Source organism: Aspergillus niger, assembly GCF_000002855.4.
Source record: "Aspergillus niger supercontig An04".
In the NCBI taxonomy this organism is placed as follows: domain Eukaryota; kingdom Fungi; phylum Ascomycota; class Eurotiomycetes; order Eurotiales; family Aspergillaceae; genus Aspergillus; species Aspergillus niger.
Genome location: NT_166539.1, coordinates 1,675,907 through 1,690,368, shown reverse-complemented (window position 1 = coordinate 1,690,368; position 14,462 = coordinate 1,675,907). Strand labels below are relative to the sequence as shown.

General features: G+C 51.4%; 5 protein-coding genes across 5 annotated transcripts; 2 read left to right on the top strand and 3 right to left on the bottom strand.

Annotated features, from left to right (window-relative positions):
• Positions 1–999: 999 nt before the first annotated feature.
• An04g06890 (uncharacterized protein) lies at positions 1,000–3,161 on the top strand (the record flags this gene model as incomplete). Its single annotated transcript, XM_059747617.1, has 4 exons — positions 1,000–1,320; positions 1,410–1,683; positions 1,742–1,817; positions 1,946–3,161. 4 exons carry the CDS (start codon positions 1,000–1,002, stop codon positions 3,159–3,161), a joined length of 1,887 nt encoding a protein of 628 aa, XP_059603632.1.
• Positions 3,162–3,606: 445 nt separating this feature from the next.
• An04g06880 (uncharacterized protein) lies at positions 3,607–4,869 on the bottom strand (the record flags this gene model as incomplete). The annotated part of the gene is made up of 1 exon (XM_001402012.3): positions 3,607–4,869. One exon carries the CDS (start codon positions 4,867–4,869, stop codon positions 3,607–3,609), a length of 1,263 nt encoding a protein of 420 aa, XP_001402049.1.
• A 1,694-nt stretch (positions 4,870–6,563) lies between these two features.
• An04g06870 (uncharacterized protein) lies at positions 6,564–9,470 on the top strand (the record flags this gene model as incomplete). The annotated part of the gene is made up of 7 exons (XM_059747616.1): positions 6,564–6,569; positions 6,775–6,915; positions 7,080–7,145; positions 7,477–7,908; positions 8,024–8,861; positions 8,921–8,988; positions 9,036–9,470. 7 exons carry the CDS (start codon positions 6,564–6,566, stop codon positions 9,468–9,470), a joined length of 1,986 nt encoding a protein of 661 aa, XP_059603631.1.
• Positions 9,471–10,812: 1,342 nt separating this feature from the next.
• On the bottom strand, positions 10,813–11,547 carry An04g06860 (uncharacterized protein; the record flags this gene model as incomplete). Its single annotated transcript, XM_059747615.1, is given in 3 exon segments — positions 10,813–10,907; positions 10,965–11,288; positions 11,515–11,547. Coding segments are annotated over 3 exon segments (452 nt in total), but the record flags the coding sequence as incomplete, so codon positions are not given.
• Positions 11,548–13,466: 1,919 nt separating this feature from the next.
• An04g06850 (uncharacterized protein) lies at positions 13,467–14,452 on the bottom strand (the record flags this gene model as incomplete). The annotated part of the gene is made up of 6 exons (XM_059747614.1): positions 13,467–13,593; positions 13,638–13,705; positions 13,823–13,850; positions 13,891–14,014; positions 14,066–14,161; positions 14,374–14,452. The coding sequence occupies 6 exons, from the start codon at positions 14,450–14,452 to the stop codon at positions 13,467–13,469; spliced, it is 522 nt and encodes a 173-aa protein (XP_059603629.1).
• Between the last annotated feature and the right edge of the window lie 10 nt (positions 14,453–14,462).

Genomic DNA, 14,462 nt, shown 5'->3' with positions numbered 1-14,462 from the left:
GATGACAAGTCGTTATCCCTTCCAGTGACCACGCGTCGACTCCATCAGGGAATTATTCTCTTCCTTTGCGAGCCAATGGCGGTCATAGCCTTTTTCCGGCACTGCAGTCTCATGGCATTCGCTCCAAAGTATTGACTTATGTAGATGGTCGCTTTAATTTCCCCATGGCCAATCGCGGTGAAGCTGATGGATTCTCATTATCGCTCGTCGTCGGATGAGTTCGCGAGCTATGATATGTAGTCTCTAGTTCCTATTTCTTCCAATCGGGCAGTGATAATTATAGATGTGACCAAAGCTAATTAACACCACTAGTCAAGTCTAAGCATGGGTCATATTGCGTGCATGACCTCGTACCGCCTTACACGGATAAATTGTGGTGGGATGAAGGAAGACAAACACTATTTATGCATCGGCTCTGCATGTCTTGGGTTCATCACGACGAAACTGAACTATCTTATTGTCCCAACTGAACAGCTTATCGTCAAGAATTGTCTGGTTGCTTTTTTGGTGTAATCTGCCCTGCATGGTTGCATGCAACATTGCCCAGACAAGAATAATCAAAAGCAACGCCGTGGCGCCATGAGTAAGGGGCATGAGATGTAAAGTAGGCAGAACAACCCGGTAGTCTAGACCATGTACTGGGAATTGTTGTTGCACAACAGGGTTGACATTAGATCAGTCAAGAACCCCCCGATCACTGCACAATTATTTCATTCGTACTATGGCCACAAGTCACATGGCGAGCCGGGGGACTACGGGGAGCGCCCCGCCCACTTGTGCAGAGTTCCCCAATGGGGAAATATCTCGATCCCGCACACATGGCTTCCAGCGGAGGCCACTTGCCTGATCATCCTCAACCAGACTAAACCCTCGGCTTCACTACTCTCTCATTTCATGTGTCCCTATTTGTGACTCGATACTTAATCTAATTTCACTTATCTCCGAGCCCTCTTCGGGCCCTCATCCCGCTCCGCGTTCCGCCAATTGACACACTCCGCTATGGCTGCCCAGTCGCTGAGCTCGTTGCTGCAACGAGCATCCATTGACGACCACGAGGAAGTCCTGCAGTCATGCAATGCCGCGTTGGCCAAGTCGAAGTCGGACTTGCATGCTCAGCATATCAAGGCAGTTGCTCTGCTGAAGCTTGACCGCTATGAGGACTGCCTGCGAGTATTCGAAGAAGCCGGTGATGGTCTGAAGAAGAGAGCAGCTCTGGAATACGCCTACGCTCTATATAAATGCGGTCAGCTGGACCCGGCGATTGAGGTGGTATCTCGCGTCGCTGGTGAGAGGGGCGCACTACATTTGGAGGCTCAAGCCGTACGTTATTGCTTCCCATAAGCATATCTACTCCCAGACATCTTCTGTCATAGTCTGTCCGCTCATCCTAACTCTCATCTTCCTTAAAGAGCTACCGTTCAGAGAAATTCCGTCGCGCTGCCGAGATTTACGAAGAATTGTCCAAAGGCGATGCGTCCCTGTCGAACGAAGAGAACGACTTGCGCACCAACTCATGGGCCACGGATGCACAGCTGCAGTGGAAGGGCTACCCCCAGTTTGTACGCCATAACAGGCCGATGCGGGATGATCTAGAGGCGTTCGAGACTGTCTATAACGCAGCTTGCTTGAGTATCGCCAAGGGCGAGTTCCAGCAGGGGCAAGTTCTATTGACTCGGGCTAAAGGTTCGTGTGGTCAACCCCGGATGGCGCACAAGAATGGTAGCTGATTAGCTTCACACAGAGCTCTGTCGGACGTCGGAGGACCTCACCCCTGAAGATCGGGCTGCAGAGCTGCTCCCGATTGCCGTGCAGCAGTTGTACGTCTTGCTTCGCCAAGGGAAGTCGGAGGAAGCACAGTCTGTTCTGGAGGAAATTTCCGTTAGCGAGTATGGTTGTCACAAAACCTGGTTGACCTTGAACGTCTGAAGCTCACAAAATTTGATAGTATCCCTGAGCTCTCGACGAAGAAGATCGCGCAGACCAACATCACGCTTGCCCGTGGCACGACCACTACCAATCCCTTCGCTCTATACAAGGCTCTTCACGAGATCCCCGATTCCACCGACAGCGACAAGCTCTTCGAATACCAGGATAACCTCGCGACGGGGAACTCATATGCGGCAGACCTCCTCGTTCAGAAATACGATGGCATTATCCGCTCCACCTCCAAGGCGCTCGCTCAAGCTGCCTACCCCTCGACGGAACCTCGTGCCAATCTGCTATCAGTCTACAACGCTGCCGCTCACGCACGCGGAGAAACAGGCACCAAGGCCTTGAAGCGGATACTATCTGCGCTCGACAAACGGCCCAAGGACCTTGGCCTCGCCCTCACAGCCGTCCAGCTCTACGTGGGTGCGGGCAACACGACGTCCGCGATCACAACTCTAGAGCGGACCCTGCAACTGCTTGACGAGTCCATCTCCGAGCAAGACAAAGCAGTCCGCTTCAATCCCGGCCTCTTGAGCATCCTCGTATCCCTCTACAAGTTGGAGGGCCGTAAAGTCCAAATCCGGACCGAACTCGCCAAAGCCGCAACATACTGGCAGGCCCAAGCCGCCGAACCACCAGCCTCCCTGCTCCGCGCCGCAGGAGCATCCCTCCTGCATTCCTCCGATCGCTCCGACCTAGCCAAAGCGGGCGACCTTTTCAAGTCTCTCTACCAGAAAGACACGACCGACCAGTTCGCCGTAGCCGGCTACGTCGCCTCCCAGGCAACGCTCGACTACTCCAAGGTAGAAGCACAGGTCGACACTCTCCCCTCCGTCGCCGACCTGATCTCAGGCGTCAACATCGCCTCCCTCGAAAATGCCGGCATCTCCCCCTCCTCCGCGGCCAACGCCGCCGCCGCCGCAGCCATGGCCGGCGCGCGGAAGAGAAGCGCCAAGGATAAGGAAGATCGCGCAACCAAGCGTGTTCGCAAGGACCGTCTGCCCAAGGATTACGACCCCAGCAAGACTCCCGACCCAGAGCGTTGGCTGCCTCTTCGCGATCGGTCTTCGTACCGCCCCAAGGGCCGCAAGGGTAAGCAGCGCGCTGCGGAGCGGACACAGGGTGGTGTGGTGAACGAGAAGGCTGAAGAGTCCCCGGCTCCTCCCACTCAGAAGGCTCAAGGAGGTGGTGGTGGCAGCTCGAAGAAGAATAAGAAGAAGGGCAAGCGGTAGATGCAGTTAGATAACCGCCGCTTTTCTTTCTTTCTCATCTTTCCCCGTTTCTTGCATCGCATTTGCTGGCAGGATACCAATGTAGTTGTTGTTGCATGTTGCGAAACGAAGCATGTGAATGATATTTGATATTCTCGGGTTGTAGCTAGATAGAGCACACGCTGATGAGTGAACGGCCTCTCTCTCGAACATCCATCGTGAAAGCAATCTGAGCCCTCTTTTAATCAACGATATGCATGATACACATATTACCCGTCCCTTGACCTAACTTCATCCCACTAGACACCTTGTCATTAATAGAAGAGCAAGCATGATGCTCGAGTTGATTAGTAAAAAAGAGATCCCGGCTTGATTAACGCCCCCCATTCATCCCATCCCAGCCTAGCAGACGCAATAGCAATCTTTCCACTCTTCCCTCTGCCAACTCAGAAAACCGAATAATAAATCAACCCAACGGAGTCCGAATAGTCCCACACTGTCGATCATACTGCTCAAAGATGGTCTGAAACAATCTCAAATCCTGAATCGCATCTCTCGCCGTCGTCTTCACGGCCTTATCCGCAGTCAAATACGCATGCAGGGCCTTCAACTCCTCGCGATAGCTCTCTTCCCACGCACTCACGGTCTCCGTTCTTTTCATGTCCCCATTCTCATCAATGGTCTCGACGACCACCTTCACCCCATGCCGTCGACCATATGGCAGCCCGTATTGCACGCTCACAGTCTTCGTATCGCCGTAGATGGTGAGATGCGCGTCGCAACGAGGCACGGCATCCGTACCGCTCTCGTACATGAGCGTGAATGGGTGTTCGCCCTTGCCGCCGCTGTAGTAGTGAAAGACGGCAGCGTAGTAGGGTTCGTTGACGGAGATGCTGGACACTGCATCTGGATAGCCCAGGGTATCGCGCATGAGGCCTAGGTCGTGACATCCCAGGGAAGCGAGGAACTCGTACAGGGCGACGCGCTCCTTGCTTAGGTCCTGGCCGAGGAAGGCTTCTTCGAGAAGACCCTGGAGCAGCTGGGGGCGGGTTTTTCCGGCGATGGAGTCGTTTGAGGGCGACGAAGGGGGTGAAATGGGGAATGGTTGGCCGTGTCCGTTCACCTCGTTCCAGACTTGCTTGCGCGGCGCGGTGGCCGTGTGTGCGGAGCTGGGGCCTGCGATGTTGCGACACCGCGCGTAGTAGATGCGGTCGAGACTAGCGACTTCCTTTCTGAAGACGGAGGAAATGCTGGGGGCGTAGCGACGGGCGCAGGCGACGAAGACTTTGGCGCCATTGGGGGCGTGTTTCTCGGCTTCGATGATGCGTTTGGCGCTGGGGATGCTCAGGCTCAACGGGGTTTCGACCATGACGTGTTTGCCGGAGTTCAGGGCCGCGACGGTGTAGGTCTCGTGATACTCGTTTGGCATGAAGTTGAGGATCAGGTCGATGGTTGGGTTGGCCAGGATGTCGTCTGGGGTGGGGACTACTGGGATGGTGGCGCCGTGCTGGTGGTCATGGTCGTTGCACACGCTGCCGTTCGTCTTGCAGATGCTGCCGTCTACCTCGTTCTCGTATGACAGGGGCTGCTTGGAGCCATCGTGGATGGCTTGGACCTGGAACGAGGTGGGAAGGGCACGTAGAGCTGGGAGATAGATGGCTTGAATGGCTTTGGCACCTTCGTCTGCGGTGAGGATTCCCACACGCAGGATGCTTGGGGTTTCAGTCATTTTTGTTTTCTTTGGATTCTGTTGAAGCGCGTTACGGTGAGGTTAGTGTCTGCTCTTCGTTTTGGTTGAGAGAGTGCAGAGAATGTGAGTGACGTACTTGTTTTGTGGTAGATTAGTTGTGCTACTTGATGAACTCAATCTTCAGGGAGGGATAAGAGTGAGGACGAGCTCTGAAGATCGAGCGACGGTGAAGAAAAGAACATGGTCCGAACGTTCGAGGGATGGAATGAGAGTCTGCCGAAGGGGGAAAGTGAGGTGAGCTGGTATGTGTGTATGAAGTGCAAAGGGGGCTGGTAATAATGATACCGACTGGGTGCGCTGCACTCAGTCCCTTTGAAAAAAAGTGTTCAGCAACACTGAGTGAGGTGTTTGAGATGAAACAAGGGATAAAGAACAGTACCCGGGATGCTTTTCAAGGATCCTCAGGAAAGATTTGTGTTACAGTTCTTTGAACTTCGTCGCAGGGATGTGAAGCTTTTTTTTGGACCGCAGGTGGCATGCATGACATCAGTGGCCGCCCATGGAATCTTGGTCTTTGTTGCCATCTCGCCCTGTCGCCGTTCTTCTTCTGATTTTATGCTTAATGCTCTGAAATGATCTAGAAGCTCTGAAAATGCTATTTTGGACTACACCAGGGGTCCTGTTGATCTGGTCTGTTCCAGCCAAGCTAGCGATGTAGCTTGCCTGGCTGCGCTGATCCGTGCGTTCTGTCTGTGTGTCCCCGACGATGCCTGCGATGAGGCCCATCGTTGATTCGGCAGATCGTCTACCCTGCAAGCTTATTCCTAACTACTGCATGCAGAGGCGCCTTCAAGTATGCCCCCAATCCCATGACCGCCGTGGTTCCGAGCACGAAATGGCAAGGGTCAGCTGGGTTGGTGATGGCTTGTTGGGTTTGCTGTGAAGTCAGTCTGCAGTCATATTGAGTTATCATGTGCAGCGCTTGGTCAGCTGTGGCTATAACAGCCATCCATGGAGGCGCAGGTAAAAATCGTATAAAGGCTATTTTACATCATTGTGTTGAAAAGAGTTGCCTGTCAGCAATTCAGCCTTGCCATGTAACAGAAGTCCATCGAGCCTGATCCTTGAGGCTGGCAGGATAACCCCGAATGGATGAGATCAGCCCTACGGAATCATCCAGAGCTTCTGGCGTGCGGGGAACGGGATGAACTATCGGCTTGTACATACTTTGGATTAGTAGATGCACTCCTGCAGGGACTAGTTAGTAAGTACTCATCAGGCTTGAGTACTAGTAGTATTCGGTAGGTGGCGATACATCTTTTTGATCACCAGATAGCTTTGCTATTCTGCTGTATTCAACACATCTCTCACTACTACTATTTACCATCATCAAAGTAACCCAACTCCCAAGATAAAGGGGGCCATCTGGGTATAGCTTCAGGACTTTCCCCAACAGCAGTGGGTCTGCAAGAGGGGCGGGCCAGTCGTCATCCCGTGGTCGGCTAGTCCCAGTCCAGCTGTTTAGCTCTTACTTGGATGGATCTCTTCACGGGCAGTGCTTTTATAGTGGCAGTGACGCCGTAGTGCCGTCGGCCTTCTGCTCTCCTTCTGACGCCATCCTTCTTCACCATCCTATCTATCCCTTCTCGATTTCTCCCCGATTTATTGTCTCCCCCCCTTGATTATACTACTACCTACTGACTACGTAGTTGGACGTCAGCTGCTTTACAAAGATGGGGGTAAGTGCCCAACATGACCCCTCTCTCCTTTTGCTCCCCTCTCTGTTTTTCTTCTCTGCCCCGCGTACCTGCCCCGCTTCACTTCGGTGTTTCTACTTTTTTTTCTTGAGGCCATTATAACATACCATTCCAAGACAATTTAGCCTCAAGCAGGCTACATCGAATACCACCCAACTAACCGCTGCATCCTGCACGTCCTTTTTAGTTTGCATCCAAGATCGCCGGCAGCCAGAACCCACCACCCAACATGAGCGCAAACAGGCCCGGCGTCTATGGAGGCGCACCTCCGACAGGCTATGCTGGAGGACCTCCAGCTGCACTGCAGCCTGGCAATAATCCTTCGAATGTGAGTCCCCGCCCTACCGGGCAAAACTAAACCTTTAGTGAACTCCTCCGCCCCTCCTCACCCGTCTTTCTTTGAACCGTTCAATTTTATCCACGGTGTCTTTACCCAGTTCGTGTTCAATTTATCACACTCCACAAAAAGCTGACGCATCTCTTCGCGACCAGCAACAGCAGCAGCAACAACCGCAGTATCAGGCTTATCAAGGCTCCCCTGCGCCCTCTGGCGGTCCGGTAAGCTAGAACTTGTTTTTCTTTCTTTCTCGTGCCTTCTTTCTTTTCGCCCTTTTTTCCCCGATTTTTCATTCGGTTGGCGCTGCCCCTCCTCACTGCTGGGTCACCCTCGCCCTCCATCGTGAGAGTCACTCTCATCGAATGAAAGAGAGCCAGGGTTCACTTTCCTCTCCACTGTGGCCCCCTTTTGCCCCTCCAACCTTCTCTTCGCGCCCGTGTCACACTTCTGCTTTTCTATTTCTTGCCCTCCCCGCTCCTTTGCTGGAAAACCTGGACGCCATCTTCAACTATGTCGCGACCTTATTATAACCAACACGGCTATCCGCCTCAGCTACGTCCGGGTTCGGCCCAGCAGTCCCCATATCCGACTTCGCCGCCCCCGCAGCAGCAGCAGCAGCCACAGTATCAAGCCTACGCGCCTCCATCGGCCCCTCCAAACAAGCCAGTTCCCTCACCATCGCCGGGTCCGCACCCAGCTTATTCGGGCCCTCAATCGCCTTATCCAGGCTCTCAACCGTCCTACTCTGCGCACACTTATCCGTCGGCATCTCCGGCTCCTCAGGCTTACTCCCCGTCGCCCTATGGATCTCCGGCACCGCCGTCGCAGGGCTATTCGCAACCATCCCCATATGTTACCAGAGAGGCTCCATCCGGGCAATATGGACAATCACAGCAAGGCTATAGCCGACCCCCGCCTCCCCCGCCACAAACTCAGCCATATGGAGCTCCTGGGCCACAGTATCCTCCGCAGCAAGCCTCTCAAGTACATACCATTACCCACTTGCCCGCATTTGTTTGCCAATGATCTACAGTCGCGTTTCTTGCGTATCATCTTAAATGTGGTGTGACTGACATGCTGATTCGATTCAATGGTTTAGGGCCCCTCATACCCCCCGCAGAATGCACCTTACCCCGGCGGACCCGGCGGACCGGGAGCACCATATGGTGCCCCTGGAGGCGCTCCTCCCGCCGCCCGTGCATCTGACCAGCAGATCGCCGCCTACAGACAGCTCTTGATCGGAACTATCCAGGAGAAACGCCTGCAGAGCTTCTGGCCCCCAGAGAGACTGGACAGATTGGTTCAGGCGCTGGCCAACGAGGCGCCAGGAAAGGTCAACAAACTGATGCACGAACTCCGTGTGCCACAGGAAGTGGCTATGGACATTATGAAACTGTCTCTATTCGACGTCATCCTTTATGTGGATGACAGCGGCTCCATCGAGTTCGAAGAGCGTGGCGTTAGAAAAGAGCAGCTTGTGCAGATCATTGAGATCGTTGCTGCTGCTGCGTCCACTTTCGATGACGATGGCATTTCGGTACGGTTCATGAACAATGTGGAGCAAGGAGATGGAATCCGCAACGCAGAAGACGTCGGTCATCTTGTCTCGCGTGTCCGCTTCCAGGGCCTTACCCCCTTGGGAACAAGCTTGCGCAACAAGGTCCTCGACCCCATGGTTGTGGGCCCGGCCAGAGCAGGTCGACTGCAAAAGCCAGTTCTTGTCATTACCATCACGGATGGACAGCCCGCCGGAGAGCCTCTTGACAGCGTCTCCAGCTCCATCGGTTACGCCGTGAGCGAGGTCTCCCGGACTCAGTATGGACAGGGTGCCGTTTCTTTCCAATTCTCGCAGGTGGGCAATGACACCAAGGCGCGGGATTTCCTCGCTTCGCTGGATGAAGACCCGAGAATTGGCTCATTGATTGATTGTACTTCCAGTAAGTTCACTATGCTAGAATGGTCCTCAGCACAACTGGTTAACTAATGTTATCACCAGACTTCGAGGTCGAACAGGATGAAATGTCACGCGCCGTGCCACCAGTGTACTTGACTCGTGAACTCTGGGTATGTTCCAATTCACACATCAAACTGCAATTTACTAACGTTTGTAGTGCGCTAAATTGATGCTTGGGGCTATTGATTCCTCGTACGACACCAAAGACGAAAAGGCTGCCGGCAGAGCTAGTGGTTCTGGTGCTCCCCCGTCTGGACCTCCCTCTGGACCTCCCTCCGGACCCCCCTCCGGGCCTCCTGGTGGAGCTCCCCGGGGTGGACAGTACGGTGGCTACAGCCAACCCGGATATCCCCCTGCTCCCAGCTATGGCCAACCTCAGCAGGGCTATGGCGGTGGCCCGGGCTATGGCCAGGGGTACGGTCAAGCCCCATACCAGGGTCAGGGCCAGTCGCCAGCACCGGGATATGGCCAGCAATACGGTGGTGGATATGGTGCACCCTCTCCTCACCCCAACCAGCCTGGATACGGACAGTCCTCCGGAGCCCCGCGGGGTTACTCTCCCTATCAGGCACCCCAGCCACCCAGGTACTGATAGATCACGTTCGCTTGTCCTATGTGACGGGATTGCAAGACTGGGGCGCAAATGTGAAGTTTCTTATTCTTAATGATTGTTTTCTTCGGACTTTAGCAAGCAGATTTTCGTAGGCGGGAGGACAATGGCTCGCATGGCAGGCTAGGTGAAGGGCACGGATAGACCCAGTTACGTGATCAGCTTATTTGTAAAGCAAAATTGAACAATGGAGTCATGATACTTTCCTCAACTGACCACTTCCATCTAACTCTCACCGATGATTGATCGACATGAAGTTGACGCCGATCTTCACATTCTTCCCTACCATCGACGTCATCTCTCAGCGAGCCCCACAGTAATTCCGAGCAATCACCAATCACAGTACGCGCTGAGTAAATGTCCAAACCCACCCATTCAGGCATCCAACATCACCAGGCCTTCCATCTGACCATTCAATTCCGGATACGAAAAAACGAACTACATCTCTTAAACCCCCCACCCGAGTAAACATATTCTCTCCGAGATGCACAATACGCAACTGCCTATTAGAAGTATCTAGGTTACCCCATCACGTCCCCATCCATTCAAAAGGCAGTCTATAATATACTATTCATAGATCCATCATCATCCCATCAGGCGGCCATATTTCTTTCCCCCTTATCTACTCGTAATGTATAAGCGAACACGGAAAATGTATGATAAGCGGCTACTTAGGCAGCTGTCAAAGAAAGTTTCCTTTATTCCCATAAGGTAGCGTCGTAGTAACGGGGCCATATGTAGGGACCTTCCCCCACGGACAAGGAAGGGTTAACCTCCGCTGGCTGGATGCCGAACTGTGGGTGTAAGTGGTGTAGAAACCCGGGGGAAAGAATGAACCTGCGGAATAGTTAGTTCTTGGGTCCTATGGGTTGGGTTTGGAAGGACAGGCACAGAACAAGGACGGGCCGAAATAGAGTTTCGACTTAGTTGCCCTGCTGGGGGAGGGGGTTGATTGCAGGCTCTGATTTATTAGACTATTTCTGGTGTAGATGTAGGTAGTACTAGTGGTTGGTTATGGGGTAGAGTAGTAGGTCTACGTATGTCTGGGGCTGCTTGGGACCGTGGTTGGGTTTGATTTTGGTTTGCTGATGGCTTTCTTCTTCGGCTTGTATGGAGTGAGGATCTTAAGAGTTTATGATGGTTGTGGATGGAGTGAGAAGATTGTATTAGGAAGACGATCTGACAGCAACTAATCTAGACGAAGCAGTTCGAACGAAAGTAACAGATGAAGAGTGAATAAATCATGCTTCTACCAAATACCTATATCCCTTGGGTGCAGCTAAGAAAAAAGCTGCTCATTTGCATATCATCATCAAAGATCCCTTCACGAGTCGACATCCTTACTGAAAGGAAAATCGCGGAAAAACACAGCCGTGGCAAGTCGCAGTTCCATGCGGGATAGATGAATACCAAGACAACCTATGCATGGTCGGCTTCAATACAATTAGTATATTGTGTGAGATGATAAATACTCACTGCGAGATCCCACCCCCAAAGGGTAACGACGCGTCTTCCATCTACTTGCTAGGCGAAGCCCATCGTTCCGGGTTAGGAATTGAGCGGGTGAGGAAAGACTCTCGGATCCCGGTGCATACTATATGCCTGTGTGATATCGTTGCCCCTCCAGGGAGGCTGAATCCGGCCAGGTGAGTGGCTCTCTTCAGGGACAGTCCTCAGCAGTGCGTCCGGAAAAGCTGTGTATAGTCGCAATGTCTCCTTGATGGCCTGATTCAAGTAGGGTAAGCTGCGGGTATCTCGATCAGTGAAGGTTTCCGGAAGTTGATTCAGGACAGTATCTTTCTTAATTTGATGAAAGCGCTCTGTCTATATTAGTAGTGCTGTCCTATAATGTACTTCCAAACTTAGGGACTGCCTTCGCGACTTCCACCAATGGTGACGTGCACTGTCAATTGCGCTCAAGGTGGAAAATGCTCGTCAAAAATTTCCAGATGTTTGCAGCCATTCCATCAATGACATCAGCCCCGAAGCTGTCGAGTGTGAATGACTCACTGGAGTTCCTAATAACTCGCCTCATATTCTCAACTTCGCCTTGATCCATAGGCTTCGAATCCCGGCAAGGCACCAATGAATTCCATGAAGTATTCCAACAATGGCAGCATACTTTCTCCAACGTGGTATCTATGACAAGCCAGTGAGAAGATACGCCTTTGAATCAAAGAAAGGTGGCATACATAAAGCTGGAAATGAATTGACTTTGGGAAAACATCGGCTTCTAACAAAACAGTATCAATACCTTCTCGGGAAAGCACGGAAGCAGCATTTGACCCCCTTGGGCCACCGCCTACAACTTAAACTGTGCATTCTGCTAATATAGCCATAGTATTGGCTGGCAGATCAAGTATTGCAAAATTACAAGCAAAAGTGAAGATACTAGAGCACCACAAACTGTAGTGGGAAACAACCAACAACTAAATTCGAGAAGATATATGGCGGCGTCCTATCTTGTTTCGGGAGGTGCTTGATTATGCATGAATTGTAATTGAACTACACTACCAGAAAAAGATCCTGCAAAGTCTTTCCTGCTAGGTAGATGTAAGGATTAATATCCATATAATCCTTGCAATAATCATATGACATGTTTCGATATTGATGTTCTACAAAGCCACTTGTGAAGAAGCTGAGTAGTAACCGGTATAACTATGATACTGGTAATATAGAATACAAAAAGGGCTATTGATGTAGTTTATCCTAGAATAAAGTTTATCAGTGCTAGTACTTTAGAACCATGTTATTCTCTGTTCATAGGATGATGATTTGCTAGATTTAGATCATGGACTGTATAACAATTACTGATATGACTCATAGTCCAAATCCGAGTAGGACGGGACAGTGGAGGATCGAATTCGCTCGAAGATAGCGAGGTTATTGTATATTTTTCTGGATGAGTGGAAGCGGGAAGATTGCTCAGAGACTAGTATGGCAATCATAGCAGGATTGCGGCAGAGCTGCGGAGCTGGCTGTTTTCTACTTTGGAGTATCAGATCACGACATCAAATTTGCTTGGGGGGAAGATGACGATTAGCAGGTTGGGAGAGGAAGCGAGTAAGGCGGGAGCATGAGTCTGATAATGACTGTGTAATAGTAATTATTGCGTACTATTTATTACTGTTGATCGAAAACCAGTCTTCCCACGTCGGGATGCGATTCGGCTATTCAAGCTTCTACTAGAGCATGATACTAGCAGTAAATTGTCAGTTCATAACTTCCTTGTTCTGCAATGATTGAAATAGCCTTACACCCGCACTAATCCCCGAGTAACCAGTAGTAGTTAGTGAACTGTAGACCACTTGATAGTAAACAATAACTGTAGCCTGGCAGGCAGCCAAATAAATACAAGTGGTGAGAGATACGGAGCAGATGGATAAGAATAGAGATGGGCTACTAAGAATAAGAAAGTCAAAGGAAAGTGCCAGGCAATAAGGTAAGCTGTGAGTGGTAGGCGGTCAGTAATGGCAGACCGGGACCCTGTCAAAAGTAACTGCTTATCCATGGTTGACTGAATGTCGAATGGTTAAAGATTGTAACTGTGGCAAATCTGACTGCTTGGACGTTTGAACCCACCACACACTTACGTACTCTGGAGTAAGTACCGGTGGCGTGATAAGTAGGGAAAGCAATCAGATCAAAGTCCTGTCAATGGCGGGGGGGTTAGTTAAGTAGTACTTATTGACAGGGGTTATTCCGCCACTGAGAGGTCATTCCGAGGACACAGACAGTGCAGTGCATCTGTCATGGGAGACGCGTATTACTACAGTAGTAGTGATCAATCATATATCATATACTGTTCAACAAGGACATATTGTAGAGATCCGATCGCAACGTTACTTCAGTAGGAGTTGAACCCTGGAAACTGACGAGGGGCAGTGCAGCCAAAAAGTCAAACCCGAACGAGATGGTTTGCGTGGCCCCCAAGCCACGTTCAAAGCCGACGGCGACCGATGAGTGGCCCGCCGCCAATTAAGGTGCCTCCGCAAATTCCCCATCAGGTTCCAGTTTTGGGTTCAGGCCTTCCTTTCGAGACTCCCTTTTTGCCTTCTGGCTCGCCTTCTCGACGGCCTTTTTCTTCTGGTTCTGGTTCTTGTTCCTCTCCTCCCACTTGGAGTTAGTCCGGTTCCAAAAGAAGCTTACCCTTCTTTTTCTTCCAACTCTTCACTCATCTGCTCTTCTACTCTTGCATTTGCAGTCATTCCTTTTCCCTGCTTGCATCCATCAGTGGGAAAAAACAGACGGGCTAGGTTGGCTGTCTTTAAATAAAATTAAAATCCGGCTGCAGTCAAGTGGCGGCGGCTCTATTGTTCTTTCGGCCGTCTTACCGCTTCCGGCTGCCTCATTTCGTATTCGCTGCAGCTGAACAAAACAGATTCAGGGCAGCTGAACTTACTTGGTTGGTCTCTCTTTCTCTCTCTCTTTATCTCTCGCCGCCTGCGGAAAAAGAGGTTGTTCCTCTTGACTTCTTCCCGTATCCTTGTCTCTTCCCTTCTCTCCGCGTGGCCTTTTCCCTCCCCCTCTTTACCCCCCCGTCTCCCTCTCCACGCTTATACAGTCTTGTTCCTAACTCACAGTGGAACTCGCCTCCCCACAGTCGTTTCCGCCTGTTTCACTTCCTACCCATCGGCCATCGTCATCTTGGCTCTCGCTCCGGTTCACCTCCCCTATCGCTGCGACGAACTTTCCCCTTTTTCAGTCTATCTCTGCGCGAGTCGCTTGTACAGTTCCATCGCTAGTCGCTTTCGGGGGTGCTCGCATATGCTGGCATAAACGAGTCCGCTGTCTCTGACTTTTTTTTTCCGGACACAAAGAATGAGTCAGGCCTTTCGTCATACGCAAGATACGACTACGACCGATACGCCATTTGATTATTTACCTTTTGCCTCGAGATCCGAAGTGAATTGATAAGGAACGCAAGGAGACGGATATTGTGGCACCCACATCACGGTGGACATTTGCAATCCC